Source organism: Parambassis ranga, chromosome 8 (assembly GCF_900634625.1).
Source record: "Parambassis ranga chromosome 8, fParRan2.1, whole genome shotgun sequence".
In the NCBI taxonomy this organism is placed as follows: Eukaryota; Metazoa; Chordata; class Actinopteri; family Ambassidae; genus Parambassis; species Parambassis ranga.
In genome coordinates, this window is record NC_041029.1 from 4,277,662 (window position 1) to 4,297,316 (window position 19,655).

Here is a 19,655-nt window from a genome sequence, read left to right on the forward strand (position 1 = left end):
CAGTGCATGAATTCAGTAACACAGTTAAAAAACAGCTGGATTTATTGAGAAGGTTAAGACAGTATTAAGTTAGACTGTACATGGAAAGCTACATGGAAAAAGAACTATCGAACTTTTTCTGTATCATGATTCAACAGTAGAGGCAGAACTCGGAAAAAAAGGAGGCACTAGAACATCAGTATATTTGGCAGACTTGATTCCTGATCTGATTAAGAAATAAGACACTGGCATTAAAAGAATGATCAGTCGGTAAGATTATCATGGCTGCGGAGCAGGGCTGCTGCATAGTTTTGGACTATGACACCGGTTTCCTCTTACACCAATGCAGGTTTAATCTAAATGATCAAAAATAAAACAAGGCAGAATCCTGGAACAATGAGACACATTGCTCGGTGTCAAGTTCCCAGATCAGAAACCCCCCCCCCCCCCCCCCCCCCCCCCCCCCCACACACACACACATGATGGCAGCGCCTATTTAGACATCATGACAATGTCAGAACACACATAAGAAGGCTACGAGATTTAAGGCAGAGCTTTGGCTTGATGTGGAAGCTTCAGGCCCTCAGTGTGCATCAAACAAGAGTCTGTAGAGTTCAAGACAAAGAATTAGACCAGGAAGGGCACTCACAGTAATTAGTCTCTCTGCTGCTTAATTCTGCTATCATGTGAAAACAGAGTATGATGCTTTGCAAAGAGTGGTTGTCCCACAAGAGGGCGCTGTTTCACAAAAACAAAAACCAAAGTTGTTGAGAGCAGAAGCACCACGGACCACTGTTTGAAAGTGAATTAGGACCACTTCTGACTTCTGCCTGCACCTTAATACAGAATCTTTAAACTTGTAGCTATGTATCACATCTTCTGGTCTTCATCAGCAGCTGGACCAAGGATGACACTTGGACCCGAATAAGACTCCATCATTTACCCATATGACGTCTGCGAGATGCAGCTAAAAGCTTCAAAGCCTCCACTTGAGCCAGCAGGTTTACTGTGTGCTTTAATAATGATCTGCAGTAGAGATCGAAAATGAACATTCTGAATCCATCAAATGAAGCAAGTCTGACGGCCGTGGCTCCTTTTTGCTTGTATGTTACAACCTCATTCTTGAAATGACATTTAAGCCTCTAACTACTAAACACTGACATGTTCTTCATTAGCTGAGCCACTTTACTTTCATCTTTTGTGCAATTTTTTTTTTTATGTAACCAACAGTCGTATCTAGACCATTTTCACAGCTGTTCAGCTCCACATCTCATTAAGCACTATCATCAATTTCGGTATTAACAGGGGTCAACAAGAAGTGAACACAGCTTTCACAAATCAAAATGGCTGCTGGAAAAAAGGCTAGTTTGGCTTCCAAACGCAGCTGAGCACTGCGCCTGAAACACAGAAAGTGAGTATACTGAAATGGGACCGAGGCTCCATTAAAGGAGGACGTCGTCACTCACACATCTGCTCATGCCCCTGTGTGACAACACGCCGTCTGTGTTCGCATAATCAAAGTTTGTTCAGCATTGATAAAGGCCGTCTCAGGGCGCAGCCATGACTTCACGATGTGTGTGTTTGCATGCGTAAGGAGACAACAGGCTTTCGCCTGGCCTGAAGTGATGACATGACATAACAGTCTGAATCCAGACAAAGAAGCCTCTGCTGGGCTTTTAGCTTCAGGCTGTCTGAGCAGCGGCAGACAGGACACAGTGTGTGTCTGTGTGAATCCTGCCTCAACACACACACACACACACACACAGAGGCTACTTCATCCAGATACAGACTGATCGAGGGAGAATCATGCTGACTGGCACTGCAACGACGGCAAAGAATTGTTGTTCAGCTTCCTCTTTTTTAAAAGAGCTGGGCCAGGACACGCAGGCCAAAAATCAGCCATGTGACTTCACTGCTCCATGCTAACACACACACAAACGCTGAGCGACAGCAGGCTCCATTTCCTCCCCTCATTTGCTGCATCTAAATGTAGAGCAAACGTCAAAGCTGCAGTCGGTCTCATATCAAACTGATGTGAATGTCAGGAAAAAAAGAGGAACACTGAGCGATGTAAACAGATCAAAACTGAAATACTTGACCTAAAACGAGTCATGTGACACGGAAGTCAGTTATGGAACACTGCTTTCTGCCTTTAGTAGCAGAACTGGAAATAAAATCAATTATTATGTGACCACAAAAGCTGCATTGTTGTTTTTTTTGCAAAGTAAAAGCACAAAGTCTAACCTTTATGTAGAATTAACCGTCTCAGTCAAATGTTGCATTTGGACGGACAGCTGGGGATCTGTGGCAGCACCCACCTGTCATTTAAAGTGGCCTTTAATTATGCATAACTTTAAAGCCTTAATATAATTTAAACAAATGTAAATTATATAAATTCACCCACAGTACAGTCATTAAAGATCTGTGGAGACCAAAACCGCTGTTTTTTGCAAAGGGTTGTAAACGTGTTTATTTTAGCTGAAGCTCTGTGGGGGTCGACACCCTCGAGGGGTCTGTTTAAGCACTTTTTTGGCACTTGCGTCTTCACTTTTTTGTTTTTTTAGCCATGGAGGCTGCTGATGGCTAAAAAAAGTGCAATGTTCAGTCATTTATATGGAAGTCTGTGTTCACAAACACATATTCAATTAGAATTAAAGTGAGCAACAGCTTGCTCAAATGTCAGCGTCCCTACTGTGCTAGCATGGAACAGTGAATCCAGTCACCTGCTGAGGACTCTCATGTTCATTCAGCGTGAGACAGGCAAACACTTTTGCTTTAAATAAACACCTTCCAAGAGAGAGAGAGAAAAAAAACATACATAGAAATCTGTGTGGAAGGTTACACTGGCTATTAGTAAGGCGTGTGAGGTTGTTGTGACTGTGTGAGATACATGAGGGTTACATTAGAAAAAGGGGTTAAAGAGGACGACTGTACATAAACTTTATACAACACTGATGAGGGTGGCCAGCAGACACCAAACTGCTGAGAGTCATCAGTAACCTACAGGCTGGCTTGATCCCTTTTAACCTAGGCTGAGCGGAAGGGAGAGACGGACAGGTACCTTTACAGGAAATAAAATCAATTTTGCATTATAACACTAAAGGTGGTAATTACACTGGGCTCTGGCAGAGAGCTAAAATAAATGTGTGAGATTAGAATATGACCATTTTCAACCTGGATCACATCCCCTGTCATGATTTGTGTCATTTGTTTACTGAGGCTGCTTAATCGTTTCACTTAAAAACAAAGCAGCAGAGGACGATCTGGATAAAAATAACCCTACTACGGTTTTATTTTGTTGGTCGTTAGGACCACTGACGCTGCAACATGACAATCAACCACACCCTCAGGCCCACGACACACCTGGTATTAATATGTGATCTGTATGGATTATCTGGAGAGGAAGAAACGGATTAATGCACACGTGGGACTGGTCTCAGAATTGGAAAATATTATTTTGACATTATTTCTATCATTTATCAATAAAAATGTTGTGCAATTAAAACAAACTCTGAATTACGCCCAAATGCTTTGTCTTTTATGATCAACAAAAATCACATTTACTAAAATATTTGAAGTTGCAGATGACTGTGCTACAACTTATGACTTCAATCAGGTGTATAAGCAAAGCGGGCACAATCTGTGGTCACGGACCAGATTAGACGTCTAGATCACCAGGCAGAAATGGGGCCATCAGCCGTTTTTAGCAAAAACCTTGACATGCTCCAGATTGAAAACAGTCCACGGGGTTCTGCTTTTGAAGCATAATAATCGCCTCTGCCGTCACAAACAGAAAGAAATTTCAAAAAAAGCCACCATGAATCGGCCACTGGACCTGTGTAAGGGCAGAGGCATGAAAGTCCTGGTTGGCTCCGTATCACAGAGAAGTGGTTCACAATGTGCCCTGAGAATTAGCAAAATACAATGTGTTGCACTCTTAACCCTGCACTGGCTAGCCTTATATCAGAGTATTGAATTTAATAAGTGGTCTGTGTGTTTGTATTGGTGTGTATGCTCTCTCACCAGCAGCCACTTTAAATAACTGTAACAGAGTCAATCAGCAGTCACATCTGCAAAGTGTAAACCCCTATAAAATATAAGTTAAAGAAAATGCATAGGTACATACAGTATATTCATATATTAGAAAAAGAAACAATAATGATTAGAAAACTAAAAATTATTTGGGCTTCAGAACAAGAACTCCTATCTGGTTTGTGTTAGCCCCCTTTCTTTTCCTGTTTCCGCTGCTCTCAGAGGAAACCACCTCGGCCCAGTGATGTCATCACCAAGTGCTGGAGGAGAGCAGGTGTAAAACAAAAAGACAGAACTGAATAAGTTCTGCAAAAAGGACACTGGCTCACTGCAGGTGACCACGCCAGTTTAAATCAACCCTCGCCTACCTCCTCTCTTTTTCCCTAGCAACAGTGGTCAGAGCAGCATAGATGAAAAGGGACAGTGTGTGGATGTGACTCAGAGCAACACGCAGGAAGGAAATACCATAAATGATGTCCATGGCAGAGCGTGGACAAAACGGGACAGAGAGCGGAGGGTAGAGGACATTTACAGTGGTTTGAAGGGTCAGAAGGAGATTGGAGCTCTCAGCCGAAGTTGGCCGTTATAAGTCACAGTGAACAAGCTCAGTAAGGCAGAGAGCAAGCGTGGGGGGAATGGCGGTAGTAGTGGTGGCTTTAATACAGTCAAAGTTCAAAAGTGAGGAGCAGGTCAAAGTAAAAGAGGGAGGGTGACCGCGAGGACCGATCCCCTGCGGGCCGGTGCTAGGGAAAAAAAAGGCACTGCGACACCCGCTTTGCATCTTGCCTCCACCCATCCCTCCTCCTCCTCCTCCTCCACCTCCTCTTCCTGGTCAGTTCCCCTCACTGCAGCATCAACTGCTTGAGGTTGTCGTGCAGGATGGTGTCCTTGACGTCGCGGAACACCAGCCGGATGTTCTCAGTGTTGATCGCTGTGGTGAAGTGGTGGTAAAGCGGCTTCTGCTGCTGCTCGCGGCGCTTTTTGCGAAAGCACTCCACCAGGAAGCGCTGAACATCTGCCAGGCTCATGGGGTCGCCCGTGAACTCGGGGAAGTAGTCTTTGATGGACACCAGCTTCACCTTCTCCTCCAGTAGGTCCGTCTTGTTGAGGAACAGGATGATGGAGACATTGCTGAATACCCGGTTGTTGACGATGGTCTCAAAGATGTTGAGGGACTCGCTCAGCCGGTTTGTCTGCCGATCTTCCATCAGCACCTGGAGGTTTTAGAATGCAAACAAAGTGTTTAAAGCTGTGGTCAAAGGTGACACAGTGATGATGTAATTGTGGTATGAAAAGCAGGCCTGTGAAGTTCTGTTACAGCTTTTTACTAAACACTTTGTGGGACAACAAGGACACAACGAGGACTTAAAGAGACCCCTGTTCACTGCAGAAATTTGAAGAAACTTCTGGACAAACCTTTTGCCTTTCTTCAGAGTCACAAGTGCAATACTGTTTAGTCCAGCAGACTCACCTGGTCATATTCAGAAGATGAGACAAGGAAGAGGATGGAAGTGACCGAGTCAAAGCATTCAAACCAGCGCCGCCTCTCGGAGCGCTGACCCCCTACGTCCACCATTTTGAATGGCACATTCTTAATCTCAAAGTCGTACTCGTGGATGCCCTTAGTGGGCTTTCTGGCCAGAAGGATGTCTTGTTGGCTGGGTATGTAGTCCTGCAAGGAGGGCATTGCAATTAATAAAATAGGGTTCTGCAGATTTTTACAGTTTTCATTCAAATATAACATCAAAAAACTATATTTGTATCGTAAACAGTAGAGTCTGGGAACTTCCTAAATTCATGCATATTACAAACAAGTTCTGGGAGAGTGTAAATCAGCATTTAGGCAAAGAATTGGGGAGACGCGATGCTGATAAAAGCAGTGCACACACCACTGCTGTGGGGACATCCCTGTTTAAACATTCCTGAAATACCAGAGCACATAAACAAATGTGAGGCTTCAGGAGAGTGTGAACATCAGGGCCGGTCTCTAGGAACTGGTTCTTAAACATACACAATGTAGCATCTCTAGAGAATTTCTACAGAGGAGTGAGAACTCCCCACACTCTCCCAACGTTCCGTTTCACCGGGGGCTCTTTGTTTGAGTTAGTTCAGGTGAATGAACGAAGTCTTATGGAGATGTAGCCAAAACAGTTTTTACCACATTTTTGATATGCATAAGATCTGCAGAGGTAAAAGCCATAAAGACGAGGGTACATGATTAAAAACGCTCTTTCCAGGAGGACATTCTCAGCGGTGCATACGAGCGTTCACATAAATAAAGGGCCAGTAACAGAAACGTGCCGTCTCCTCTTCACCCTGCTGACAAATGACAGCATGTCACAGGTGTCAGCGCTGGATCACTGGTTTTGTGTACAAAGATGGCTGGCCACAGATCCCTCTAATCCCATGATGGAAAGTTAGCAGTCTTCTGAAACTACCCAGGTTTGTTTGGCGTATCGTGTCATCTTCAGTGCATTTGTGAGGAAAGCATGACGGAGACTTTCTTATTAGCAAAGACAAGCAAAGGCAAAAAAAACAAGTGAGTCTTTAACTGTTTGGAACCAACAATGATGTAATATCAATCTTGGAATTGTAATTGCTACCCCAGATCCAAACGCTTAGCATTCCAGAGGTAATGAGTCATTGCTGACACACACACACACACACACACACACATCTACAATATTCCTTTCACACATGCTCCCACAGGATGTGCAAAAACAGCTTTCATATAGAGCACGAAAAGAGAACGAGTTAGAGAAACCACTTCAGGAAAAATGGAACAAATTGTGGTTTCAAGTTTGAGAAGCACTCAGAAAGGTCAAATTCATTAACCATCATCCTCTATTTAGTTGCTGAGTGCAATTAGTTATCTGAGATGTTTGCTAAACAGCTGTCCAATGGAGAGACCACGGCACCCCCGGGGAGATTTCTGCCTCTCTCTCTGAGCTCAGCTTTAAAACTGCATACAACAATCACTTCCTAAGTAAGAGTCACTATTTTAAAACACTTGTTTAAAAGGACACGGGTTCAAAAATCAGATACAATATTGGGGGATATGAGTGTAATGATGTGTCCATCTTGTGTCCATAAAGATCTGCATAAATCTCTGACACACTTCTGCCTGTAAATCTTTTACACTTGATATTCTATTATGGGAAAGTCCCGTCCCGCCTCACTAATGCACATGTTAACCACATCACCTACAAAAATTCAATAGTTACATCAGTGGCACACATCAGTGAGCACTGTGATGGTGGGTTCTATTGGTGATTCACAGATTTCAGTCATTTTTTCCTCTTTATAGTTTCAAGACAAATCAGACTCAGAATCTGACTCAAAATAGTATTAATAATAGCCAACGTCTCATTTCTCACAGGTTCTATGATGTCAGGGGAAAAAGAGAGATGCTACTTAATTTGCATCTATGCTGTCTACATTTAATGTGTGTTTACAGAATGGTGTAAAATAGTCTCAATTATCTTGACTCTGTTTACTTAAAAAAAAAAGACAGGAATGGTGAAATAAGCGTTTTTGACATTCAGCAGCTGTGATTTCATCACAAACAACTAGTGGAAGATTCATCGCTAAAAAACCTCTTCCGTTTCCCTCTTTTCTGGTTGGCCAATAAAAATCTGTTACAGGGATAGGGATGTGACACAGAGAGAACAGGGAAACTTCTGCTTCTCTTTCACTGACGTCATCAGACTATTAAGACTGTCCCATAGATGCACACTATCTGTTTCTAAACATCTCAGCCAGGCTGTTATCATTCTGTTACGTATCATTTCCTCATCACAACCGGCTTTAGGAAACATTCCTCTTTACATCTGGGACTTTTGAACTGAAGTAAAACCACAAGACCAAATGTGCGGCGTTTTCATTACTGTTGTTAGTAACAGTGATTTTGGAATCCCCCTGAGCGTTACCTGCAGTTAGGGCAGTGTCAGCGAGCTGACATGCAGCTAACTGGAGGGTAGTGAGCGCTCACAAGAATAAAACCAGCCTGGAAACATGACCAAAGACAGGAAGACGGTGGTTTCACTTCTCTTTTTAACAAACTATCACGCCCATCAGCTCTATCAGCAATCCTGAAGGGGTGGCGGGAAAGGAGGAGGCAGGGCGGGCCACTGATGGCGCCTTTGCTGAGAGAGGGCGGGACTTACCGATGCTCCAAGCTTTTCCAAATTGTCCAGGAAATACTTGACTGACTCCCCCTGAGACAAAGAGAAAAGAGAGATGACTTTAACCCCAACAGCATCATATAACAAGACGCTAATCCACATAGATTTTTCTATTGGGTATTGACACAACTTACAACTTCATTTAATTGAAACAACTTTCACTCATGTTTGTTTTACATTAAAGCCACACTCAGAATTATATTAATAACATGATGTATATAATTATAAATCTACTGGTGGGACAAAACAGTCTCTTACAGGTAAACAATATAAAATTGATCACCAATGGCATTATCAGATATTTTTTGTAAATACTAAGACAATTTTCACCAAATTATATAATGTTATAATCTATAGAAAACAGAAATATCCACTAATCCCACAGAGTTGCTGTTTAAAGTGCATTGAACCCCAAATATTCATTCACAGCATTCTTTAGCAGCAAGGAATCCATTTTGGCCTGTCACTGGCGTACAATGACATAACCACATAACAAACACACCAAATGCACACAGACACACTCCTCTGCCTCCCCGGACCACCAGCCTGTTTTTGTCTTTGAAATATACAGTAACCACAATTAGACAGTATGAAATAGAAAAGACGGCCAAACCCTACTCCAAACAGACGGTTAGCCAGCCAACCTCCCTGCAGCACAGTTACTGATAATTTGTTAGTGTGGGATGGACGAAGGAAGGAAGGACATGAGGGGGGACGGAGCAGAGAGAGAAACAGCCTTTCATTAGCTTGTGTGTGTCCGTCGTGTGTGACTCCAGCAGCTGCAGCTCTGCACTATCAACTGAGGAAAAGCCTTTATCTCTGACTGTCAATGCTCATCTGTAAACTCAACACGTAACCACTGGACATGCCACAGTCGCAAGCAAGTAGTGCTCCAAGTGTGTATCACTGAATAACACCTGACTATACAGGTTCTGCCATTTCTGGGGGCTCACTCACCAGCTGGAACTCCCTGCGGCGATCATAGGCGTTCTGGATGCCCTGGTCCTCCCACAGAGCCCGAATGGATGGCAGATAGTGATGAAAAACTTTAGCCTCCACCATGCCGTGACCATGTGCCATCGCCGAACGGGTGTCAAATGCCATCATGGTGTCTCCGTGTTGCTGGTTGGACGGGTCACCCCATGGGATGTGTAGCTTCTCTCGAGCATCCACCAGCACTCGAATACCTGAGAGGAGAGAGGAAGAAAAAAACAAGAGAGAGATCTGTAATAATCCAGAGTTTGTGTGTAGAAAGCAATGCAACACTGCAGCAGTGAAAGACATAAATGCCAGCAAAAGCCTCACTTTGACCCTGGCAGTGAAGGGGAGATGAGGAGCAAGCTGAGGCGCCGAGTTTACATTACTACTCTGTGAACTCTGCTTCACCCCTTCAAACAAGCCTGCTCTGACAATGTGCTCTATTTCTCAGCTGTCTCCTAAACACACAGGTTAATCCAGCTGTCTGCAGTGTGTGTGTGTGTGTTGAAAGCTCAAGGATCAGTGTGTTGTGTCTGTACATATCTTCAGTTCCTGTGGCAAATATTCAGCCTTCAAGCGTTTTCCCGTCACTCATCTGAACTGGAAACAACACCGGCACAATCAACACACTTTTGTCTTTCACAGTTGAGGAGAGACAACAGGATGCCGGACCAGACCAAGCAGCAATTTCAACTACATGCACTCATCATAGTAGTGTATAGAGATATTTTTGGGGGGATGTTTAAAGTGGGAGACACAGGAGATTAAAATTGCAGAAAGAAATCATTATCCGATCATGATGACCGACAGTTCCAGCCATATTTCTTGGAAAATTGCACGTGTCATCTAATCTGTCTTCTCTGCTAGACTCCGTCTTAATGGACAGTTTCAAGTGTTTTGCTACAGGAATGGCAGCAATAAGCAGATTTGTATTCTTTCAACTCTTAACACACACCCCCCGTTTTTAAATAAATCAAAGAGTGTTTGAGACTTAGGACACTGTTCAGCGGATTATTTCAATGATACTCGTAGTATTTGTGTGTCAATGTACGTAACCGCAAAAAAAAGCGGATTGGCATTCGAGGCATTTACACCGTGCAGATTATTTGACGTCCTCTTTATATATATTTCTTGTTGGTCATTAAAAGACTGGCGTCAAAGACAGACTTGACACCAAGTTAAAGCCTGTTGTCGTGATTTATTTAGTCACACCTGCGTTCTCTGTGACTAAATACGTCAGGCGCAACAAACCTGTGATTTACACTAAATTATATACAGTCCTTACCAGATTGAATTTAAGCTTCAGTTTCTCCTCTCTGTCAATGCCCTCAGTCCCACATGCTTTCCCTCTATTACTTCCTCTCAGGGGATAAATCAAAAAACCAAGGATAAGTCCCATTTCCCACATACAACTCGGATACATGAGTTTATTACTGGAAGGAACACCTTCAGTGTATACAGTCTACAGTGGCAACAGAACCATCAATTCAATGACAGCGTGTATTATATATGTGGTATTAGCTTCTCTACTACAACGCAAAACTTACTTGTGTAATGTGTAATATGCTACCTTAGTCCCAGAAAGATTTAACAGTTCTCCTGAAACTGACGGCAACTTTAGTCTAACCACGCAAACTGTCAATCACTTCCCCTCTGACTGAAGCTGAGCAAACCTTTCCAGCATCACACTTCCCTGTTTGCGTTATTTCAAATGGAGCTTACATGTAAACCCCACGCACAGAAACACCATGACATCATCGTGTTTACCATAAGATTGGGTGGTGTAGTTGTGTGACTGACACTGAGCTCATCAAAAGAAATATGTAGGAATCTGGAGGGAAAGGTCCAGTAGCAATATCATGTGTCATTTTATAGTATAATTGTTATTTAAATGAGTCCATTACAGAGCTGATCATTCTATTACTGGACATTTCAGCAGTGAATACAGCTGTAGACATTTCCTTCACTTCCTTTATTGGCTCCTTATTTTATAAAATCCATCATGTTTGAGTTCATCCGACTGACTTTAATGAGCAAATTAGAATTTCTAATGAACCCAAGAGAAGTGCTGACTGCTTGTTCATTACCATGGTGTACTGATGGAGTGCACTCTATTGGGTTTCCAGTTATCATCTTTCATGTCCTGACAATCCAACTACAACAATGAACACAACATGACACAATCCAACAAACCCAATAAAACTCTAAATATCTACAACCTATATTACAGCCACAGTAATAAGTGACAACAAACAGTGACCCTATTTTTTTTAATAGGAGTACCAGAAAATGCCCAGGTAGTTTCAGCCTGCTGCGCTTCCTGTTCATGTGGCTGTTAGTGTCACGCTAGCTTTGCACTCTTCACCTTTCACTGTTGTAAAGATTCACGGAAATGAATCACACTTGAACAGAAATGATCAGATTGACTTGAATGAGCACCGGCAGATTCACAAAATTTTTATAAAGACCCATCTACTGTCTTAAGTTCATTTACAGGTGACTTCAGTGACTGACACTGTGAGGACCAGCACATCTTTGACTTCAGTTGAACACCAATCACAACATGACCTTAAATGTCTTTTACCACAGGTATATTAACCTTATTATTAACACAATTTGCCTTCGCTTCACTCTCTTGAATGAAAATGACCTGGATGACTGAGAAACACTGACAAATGTCAACTCAATGATAACTTGCATAGCAAAGCTAATCTTTGTGGATAACTACCCCTGGACACACACACACTTCTATTTACTCTTTCTCCCCTTTTTGCTCCTGCCCCAGACACATCTGACCAATAAGAGGAGCCAGAAAATCAGGTAAGACTTGTTCCTACAGGAATCACGCCGTTTGGTTAAGGTGAGGGCTAGCGCCTCAGTGAATGTGTACAGGAAGAGGACTTGTTGGTAATGGCGACTGTTTTATGTATGTATCCAGAATATAAATAAAAGCCTGTGAAGCAGCTATACTATCAAAATACCCACCAGGTCACTCTGTGGACAATTCCTCCTGTATTCAGGCAGCGACTCGTTGGACATTACGCAGACTTTATACCTGAGATTTGGCAGGTTAAAGTCTGTTTAGTGTCTGAGTTTGACATGAGTTTTCACACAGAGCTCCCCCGGGAGATAATTTTATCTCCCAGAGGAAACTGAAATGGGCTATGATTAGTAGTGAAACACTATGGAATAAATAGGTTTGCCAGGCATCAACCACTCATTAACGGCGACACGGTCACATCAGACCACACACAATCACAGCTCTACTAACCCAGGTGAAGCTACGTCACCTGGGGAGGTCACTGAACTGTGTTCACTTCTGCTTTTGTGTTTGGGTGAGAGGCTTATACGTTTGATACTGACACCCGAGATATTCATATGATTAACAAAACTGTTTCCACATAAGCACCAAACACAACAAGAAATGATGATTTAATATGTCCCAATCAGCAGACTTCCACTTTACAGCTGACTCAAAGAGTCTGAGAACAGACCATGGCACATTATCATGTGTTGCTTTTGGTGCCGATAGAAGTTGAGGATTTGATTTGATTTTTTTTAAGCATACAGGTGCATCATGTCCCCTCCTTTGTCAAAGCAGCCCAGCAGGGCTGAATGATACTACCAAAATCTTAAACTATATACACACAAAATAGGGCAAAACTGATATTTTTAAATGACAAGATGACTACTAGGAACATAATATGTCATGAAAACTATTAGTCGTCTCAATAATAATATAATATTTACTATTTCTTGAGCTGATATTATGCAAGCAGCTCCATGAAGGTGTGTCCTGGACTAACTGTGGGCACAGTTTAGCTTTATAATCTGTCAACTTCCACAAAAGGTCGCTGCATGATCTCATTAGATGGAAAGTTTACAGTAAACAGCCACACTTTTGGAAGGATTTAGGTGTCACGTTCTCCACACAGAGACTGGCAGGTTTCAAAGCTAACAGCAGCCATGAGGAACTCCTGGACTGTGTCAAAACAACTGTGTGCGACCGAACATTTCGATATGAGAACATTGTTTATGTGAGAGAAGTTCTGACTAAATACACCGAACACCCCGCTGCTGTGTGCCTAGCATTCCTCTAACAGACCCAACAAACACAAAACAGCATGGGCGTTTCTTGGTTGTTTAACCAGCTAACTACACTAGCTTTGTCGAACACAGAGAAGTACCCTATCGGTACAGCTGCAGCTAGCATGGCTACCAACTTCCCACTCCTCACACACTGAAGTACACGACAAATACAGAAGTATAAACACAGCGACTTCAACATTTTAAAAATCGTGTTCTCAGTGTGAACTTACCTTTTATAACATTACTAAATATTGTAGCTCTGAATTCTTCTTTGGCCTTCTGATCGAAGTCCTGCCCATGGATAATGCGCATCTGCTTGAGGAAAGTGGACTTACCGCTCTCGCCCGCTCCAAGTAATAAGATCTTTACTAGCCTTTTAACATACGTCTTGTCTCGATTAATACATTTATCTATCTCTTTAGATTTCCGTAACTGTTCTACCTCGCCGCTTGTGAGGAGACAGTTAGGGAAACATACAGATAAAAGGGAGCGGGACGGCAGGAAATCCGCCATCTTTGAAACAACTTCATCGATGCAGACAGCGCGGAGGGCTGAGCTCACACCACTCCGCTGATGCGTTCACGTGTCGTGGGAATTCCTACTTCTCTACTGTCTATACGGGGAATACTCGGTCATACTGTATGACGTGACAAGTTGTAAAGTTTACTTTATAAATGTTGCAAGAAAAACTTGATCTTCAGGTTTCTGTTCACAAATGCTGAAAACAACAAACTTTCAATGTATTTAACTATTAACAAACTACATTTAACACATAACAAGAAATTATATTGTTTTTTTTACATGTGAAATAATGTTTAGTTTATGTATAAAAATGATAATAAGTTCCTATTTGTCAGCTTACTATAAATATATATTAATAAAGTGTGAGTTTTTTGTCGGTTACATCCATGGTAACAGCCGTTTTAACGAACATAATTTTTGTTTTAACGGATTTCATGAACGCAACACAAGTGAGTGGTACAGTAGCGGGCGAGGCTCATGAGCGCGCGCCAGCTTCAGTGACTGGGCGTAGCACAGGAGCATCATCTCTGTCAACACGCTTCAAAGAGATGCTGATGTTATGCCTCTGATTCTTAATTCTCATGTATAAGTAAAAATAAATAATACAAATAAACATTCTAGAATTCTCATATTTATCTTTTTCTTAGTCTGTTTCTTTGTTTATTTCACTGCCTGGGGATCAACATGTGAACCTTACTGTCACCCCACCATCCAGTTTGACCTGATGTGGTATATGCAATAAAAAAAATAAAAATAACACAAAAACAACCATCAAAAACACCCCCCCCCCCCCTTTACAAACCACTTGAGGACATGTTTTTTTAACCCGTTTGTTTTTCCATCCTTTAAACGATCATATTAACCATCTTGTGTCTACATGTCTTCACAGAGCCACACAGCAGTGTGTGATATCTCTAATTTCTCTTTGGCGGACAAGAGAAAACTCTTCCAGCAGCTGATTGGTGGAAACAAGCATCTTCCCACCCACCTTACAATCCCCACAGAGTCCTGTGCACTCACTGCACACACTTGTGTGTCAGCAGCTTATACCTGCTGTAACTGGGATATTTCACACAGGGTTTTTTAATTTATTTTTGTTTAACATCTGATTTCATCCATCTGCAAAGATGACTATAAGAACAGCCCGTCCAAACCGGGTGCAAGAGTTCCGGCCTCGTATGCACTGCCTCAAAAAGGTGGGTGGAAATATTTAACTACAAAAAGTATTTACTGTCTACTAGCACTTACTTATTATGTAAAAAAACAAACGATTCCTCCTTAACTGTTCCTTTGTAAGACTTGTTTCCATCAAAAAAGAACCGCCTTGTTAAAAATACTCTCTAATACCACCAATAGGCTTTAATCACTGTACTCACTGACCTTCCCTGGTGTATTCCCTGGGTGTAGATAATTGCTTTAAATTCACTATTACACACAGTTTTGTGTGTAATAAATAAAAGGGTTAACACAGTGTGCCTCTGTACCTGTCCCTGACATGTGTTTTAATCTAATAGAAGAACTTTGGATTGTGTTGATGCAAACACTGTATGACTGCTGTCCTCCTCATGTTCTCAGCTGGAGGCCTTTGTGGTAGAGATGCAGGACCCGAAAAATGGAGTTAAAGGCTCCGATCAGAAACTCAATGTCACCACCATCCCACACGTCCTTGCTGGTGAGAACCAACACACACACTCATATATTTGCATTTTAAATGCTACGGTCTTCATGCTCTCATCTCTCCGTGCTGTCAGTGACCAACTTTTCATTTTTAGTTCTTCTGCTGCAGGTGATGTGCTACAGGTTTACACTTTTATTAGACATTAAAAGTTACACGTAACTTCACTTGTGCCGACTCTGTGAAGACACGGACAGGCTGCCTGTGTGTAAGCAGCTGACAGCAGCTAAATAAAGCAGCACATAATTGGATAAGATCTGGACGGCGGCTTTTTAATCTGGTCTAAGATTAGTGAGGGAAAAGTCAAGCCCACCGTGTGAACAGTGTGTACAGTGTCACCATCCTCACTTTATATGTGATGCATCTGTTTGACCTGTGGTTATTAAAATATGTGGTGTTGTCATGGTTTCAAGCACAGGACTTTGTTTCCACACAGGTAATGCTATCATTGCATGGATTGCCAACAAGATGAAGACCACTACAGAAGGTAGGAGGAAGGTTATTCAGTGTCTGTGAAGGAAGAATCTAAACTCTTTGGTTCTCCTTCTTCTTGCCTCTGATTTCAGAGGCTAATGTCTTCGGCACCATGTTGGTGGCTTATGGCTACATCTACCCCCTGGAGAACCACAGGAAGTTGGTGATGTGCAATGACGCCAGTCTCTACCGTTTCCAGGTGCACATCTTCTATATGCTTTTAATCACCACCACACCACCTGTGCTTATGTATCAGCCCTCTAAGCTCTGCCCAAACTGCTTAGTCATCAAGTGGGAACATCATGGCAGCCCGGGATCCAGGAGTAGACAGGGAGACGCCATATTTACATCACCTATGTCTGATCTGAATGAAATTACTGATAAGTATTTCTCATTCTTCCCAGGCTCCTTACTTTTGGCCGTCACAGAAATGGGTTCCACAGGACTCTGATTATGGTGAGTATGACATCATGTGAAGCAGGGCGACAGGACCTAAAATGAAAAACAGTACATACAACAGCTTATAATGACATATGTGAATATGATTATCAGTGATTCACTTTTGCTGTGATTGTAGCCATTTACCTGGCAAAGAGAAACATCCGTAAGAAAGGCATGCTGGAGCCCTACGAAGAGGTACACGTGACTCTGTAAAAATGCTCACAGCTCCTCAGGTGTCCCAGCTCCAAACAGATGAAAAGTAGTGTGTTTATTTGATTCTAAACAGGCACATTACAACCACCTCCATGAATGGCTGAACCACAAGTGGGACTTTATCGTGATGCAAGCCGCTGAACAGTACAAGTAGGTGAACGTTGGAGGTTTGGAGCCAATAAATGGCAATAATCCGATTGATCACAGTGATGTAGATATATGTGTTAGCATGCTAGTTATATGTGGACAGACATTTGTCTCTAAAGACCAAGCTATAGGTTAGCTTAGCCTTCCACTGGGCTGATGTCACACCTATGTCTGAGTAGTCACTCTCGCTGCAACAGAAGTTGTGTAATGTAGCTTTAATCATGATCAGCAGGTATACCGAGGCCGACATCATTAGTGCACTTGGCTCTGTATTTGTGGTTCGTTTTATTTTGGTGGATTACTTCCTCTAATCGCCCTCAACTTCCCATTCTTTTCGCACATGTGTGTGTCAGAGCCGGTAGAGACAGGATGAAGCCTGATCGTGTTGTGTTTGACTGCCAGGAGAGGGCCTTCTGGATTGTGAACAGGCCTCCGGTCAGTCTGTGTGTGTGTGTGGTGTCAAAAACAAATATTTTTATATATTTTAATATCACTATTAAAGCGATTATGTCATGTTCTGTAACATTTATCACCAACATATTCTGTGTATTTGCAGCGTCGTACTCACAGCGCTTTGGAGTGTGTTCCAGAGAGGCTTCTTGATCCAAATGTAGAGGAGGTAACAGGTCAGTACACACACACACACACAGAGGGGAGAGATTGAGGTCAACTAGCCTTTTAATAAACTTACTGGAGCTTAACATGTTCAGTCATACTGCTGGACTGATCTTTATTGGCACATCCACGTACAGAGACAACATCACTTTCACTGTCTCACTCCAAAGATGGAGGTTTAAATTTTAGGGTGCGAGGTTACAAAAAATCTACCAAAGCAATGATTGATAATCATCATGCATCATCATGTAGGACCCCAATTCCTCTGTCCGAAATTAATTTGATGTATTTATATTATTTGTCTTGTGTTGTCAGAAGAAACTGACCTGTGTGATTCATTGCATTCTTTGTTGTTTTTTTCTTTTAAACAGATACTCTGATGAAGATAAAAATACAATATATTTATGGGTATACACATAGTGAGGTCCAAAAGTCTGGGAACACATCAAATATAAGTCATATGTATCCTATATATATATATATATCTTACTACACCCCACTGTATATATGTGGTGTTGTGGTGTGTATGAGTGTTTGTGCTGTATTCTGTATATATATGATGATTTTTCTTGTTTTGTCCTATACTCGATGTATATACAACATTTTTTCTCCTTTTGTCTTTCAGAAAATCTCCTTTGATCAGCATAGACGCATGGTAAGTCATTTTTATTATTAGTCATTTTTTGATTTTTTTATTATACTCCAGCAAATTCCTAAATATCCTTGTGGCTCACTGGTAACGCTTGATGTGGCATTAAACATCAGTCTACACATGACGATGAAATGTTGCGCTCCTGTTTTATTCTAGCACATATTCTATCAACAAGCCATTATGAGGTCAAAGGTCAAATCCAGCGTGTCGATCGGAGCGTGAGTTTCTCTGATATCTGCTCTAAATGAAATATGTAGCAGTACAATAACACGTTTCCAGTTTACATCATAGAAAAGGCCTGAAATAAGAGCTGTGTCTCTGCAGGTTGGTCAAGTACATCACAACCTATAAAAACCACGACCCGTTCCTGGCTCCCTGTCTACCCAGCAACCCCTGGCAAACAGACAATGATTCATACTGGACTCTGAACATGAGAAGGTGAGTGATGAGTGAACCCTTGTTGTTGTTGTTGTTGTATACGTTTAAATGACTGACTGTGTTTGTGCTCAGAGTTGAAGTTCCCACTAAGATGCGGGTGGAGCGCTGGTCCTTCAGCCTGTTTGAGCTGCTTACCGACCTGCGAGGCCGAGATGACTTCAAGGTTTTCCTCAAGAAGGAATTCAGCGGTATGTTTAGTAGCCACGTTTCATTGAAGATCACATGTAGCGCTAAGCAGCCGCAGCACACGCTACTTTTAAGCAGCAGTTGTAAATAAAAAAATGTATTTTGGTTACGTGTGTTTACACCAGGTGAGAACTTGGCGTTCTGGGAAGCAGCTGAAGAACTGAAGTGGGGCACAGCATCTTCTATGTCAGCAAAGGCTGAGACCATCTTCAAGTGAGACAAACAATGAGAATGTCTCCATGCATCTGTTACAGATTGAATAGTGGAGGCACCATCCTAGTGGACAGGGGATAGTCTAGTATTGATGTGGAGTGTGTCTGTGTGTTCAGGACCTTCCTGGCCCCTGGCGCCCCCCGTTGGATCAACATTGATGGCAGGACAATGGGCTTGACAGTGAAAGGTTTGGAGCATCCTCACCGCTACGTCCTGGAAGCCGCTCAGACGCACGTCTTCATGCTCATGAAGAAGGTAGACCTTCTCACAATTTATGATTCATTTAAAATTCCCCTGTTCGGACTGTAGGGTAATAATACATGTGAGGTCATCTCATGTTCTTCGAACAGGACACGTTCTTCCGTTACCTTAAGTCACCCACCTACAAAGACATCCAGAAAAAAGCACAGAACCCCGAGGCTCATAACTTCAGGTTGGTATTACACGTTGTTGGTATTATACATGTTGAAAAATTCCTCCCGCACCAAGAATCATACAACGTTTCTGTTTCCACCTTAGTCCCGCCCAGCTGGAGCAAAATGCTTGTAACCGGAGCCCAGGCATCGATCCCATCATCCTCTGGCAGCAGGAGGAGGAGGAGAAGGCCAAGGCCGCTGCTGCCTCCGCTCCGGTCGATGTCAAGGCCATGATGAGCAAAATAGACAGGAAGAAGTAGAGATCGACACCAGGGGTGCATGTGCTCGGTGCAAGAGTTTTATGGGCATTGTTTCATATAATATATTTAAATGAAATGTTAATATATGATGGCACAGAGATCCAGTGGAACTCTCGCTGCACTATGTGAAGTATATTTTTA

At 42.4% G+C, this 19,655-nt stretch overlaps 2 protein-coding genes across 2 annotated transcripts; one reads left to right on the top strand and one right to left on the bottom strand.

Moving 5' to 3' along the window:
* Positions 1–24: 24 nt before the first annotated feature.
* Positions 25–13,841, bottom strand: gna13b (guanine nucleotide binding protein (G protein), alpha 13b). The gene is made up of 5 exons (XM_028411369.1): positions 13,493–13,841; positions 9,153–9,382; positions 8,178–8,228; positions 5,483–5,683; positions 25–5,225 (listed from the first exon to the last, which is right to left on the bottom strand). The coding sequence occupies exons 1-5, from the start codon at positions 13,773–13,775 to the stop codon at positions 4,854–4,856; spliced, it is 1,137 nt and encodes a 378-aa protein (XP_028267170.1). The 5' UTR covers positions 13,776–13,841; the 3' UTR covers positions 25–4,853.
* Positions 13,842–14,911: 1,070 nt separating this feature from the next.
* Positions 14,912–19,543, top strand: rgs9a (regulator of G protein signaling 9a). The gene is made up of 17 exons (XM_028411368.1): positions 14,912–14,980; positions 15,360–15,456; positions 15,896–15,946; positions 16,026–16,132; positions 16,338–16,389; positions 16,511–16,569; positions 16,661–16,737; positions 17,088–17,169; positions 17,291–17,353; positions 17,975–18,004; positions 18,158–18,219; positions 18,326–18,439; positions 18,512–18,627; positions 18,751–18,838; positions 18,955–19,093; positions 19,189–19,271; positions 19,358–19,543. Exons 1-17 carry the CDS (start codon positions 14,912–14,914, stop codon positions 19,512–19,514), a joined length of 1,446 nt encoding a protein of 481 aa, XP_028267169.1. The 3' UTR covers positions 19,515–19,543.
* Positions 19,544–19,655: the final 112 nt, after the last annotated feature.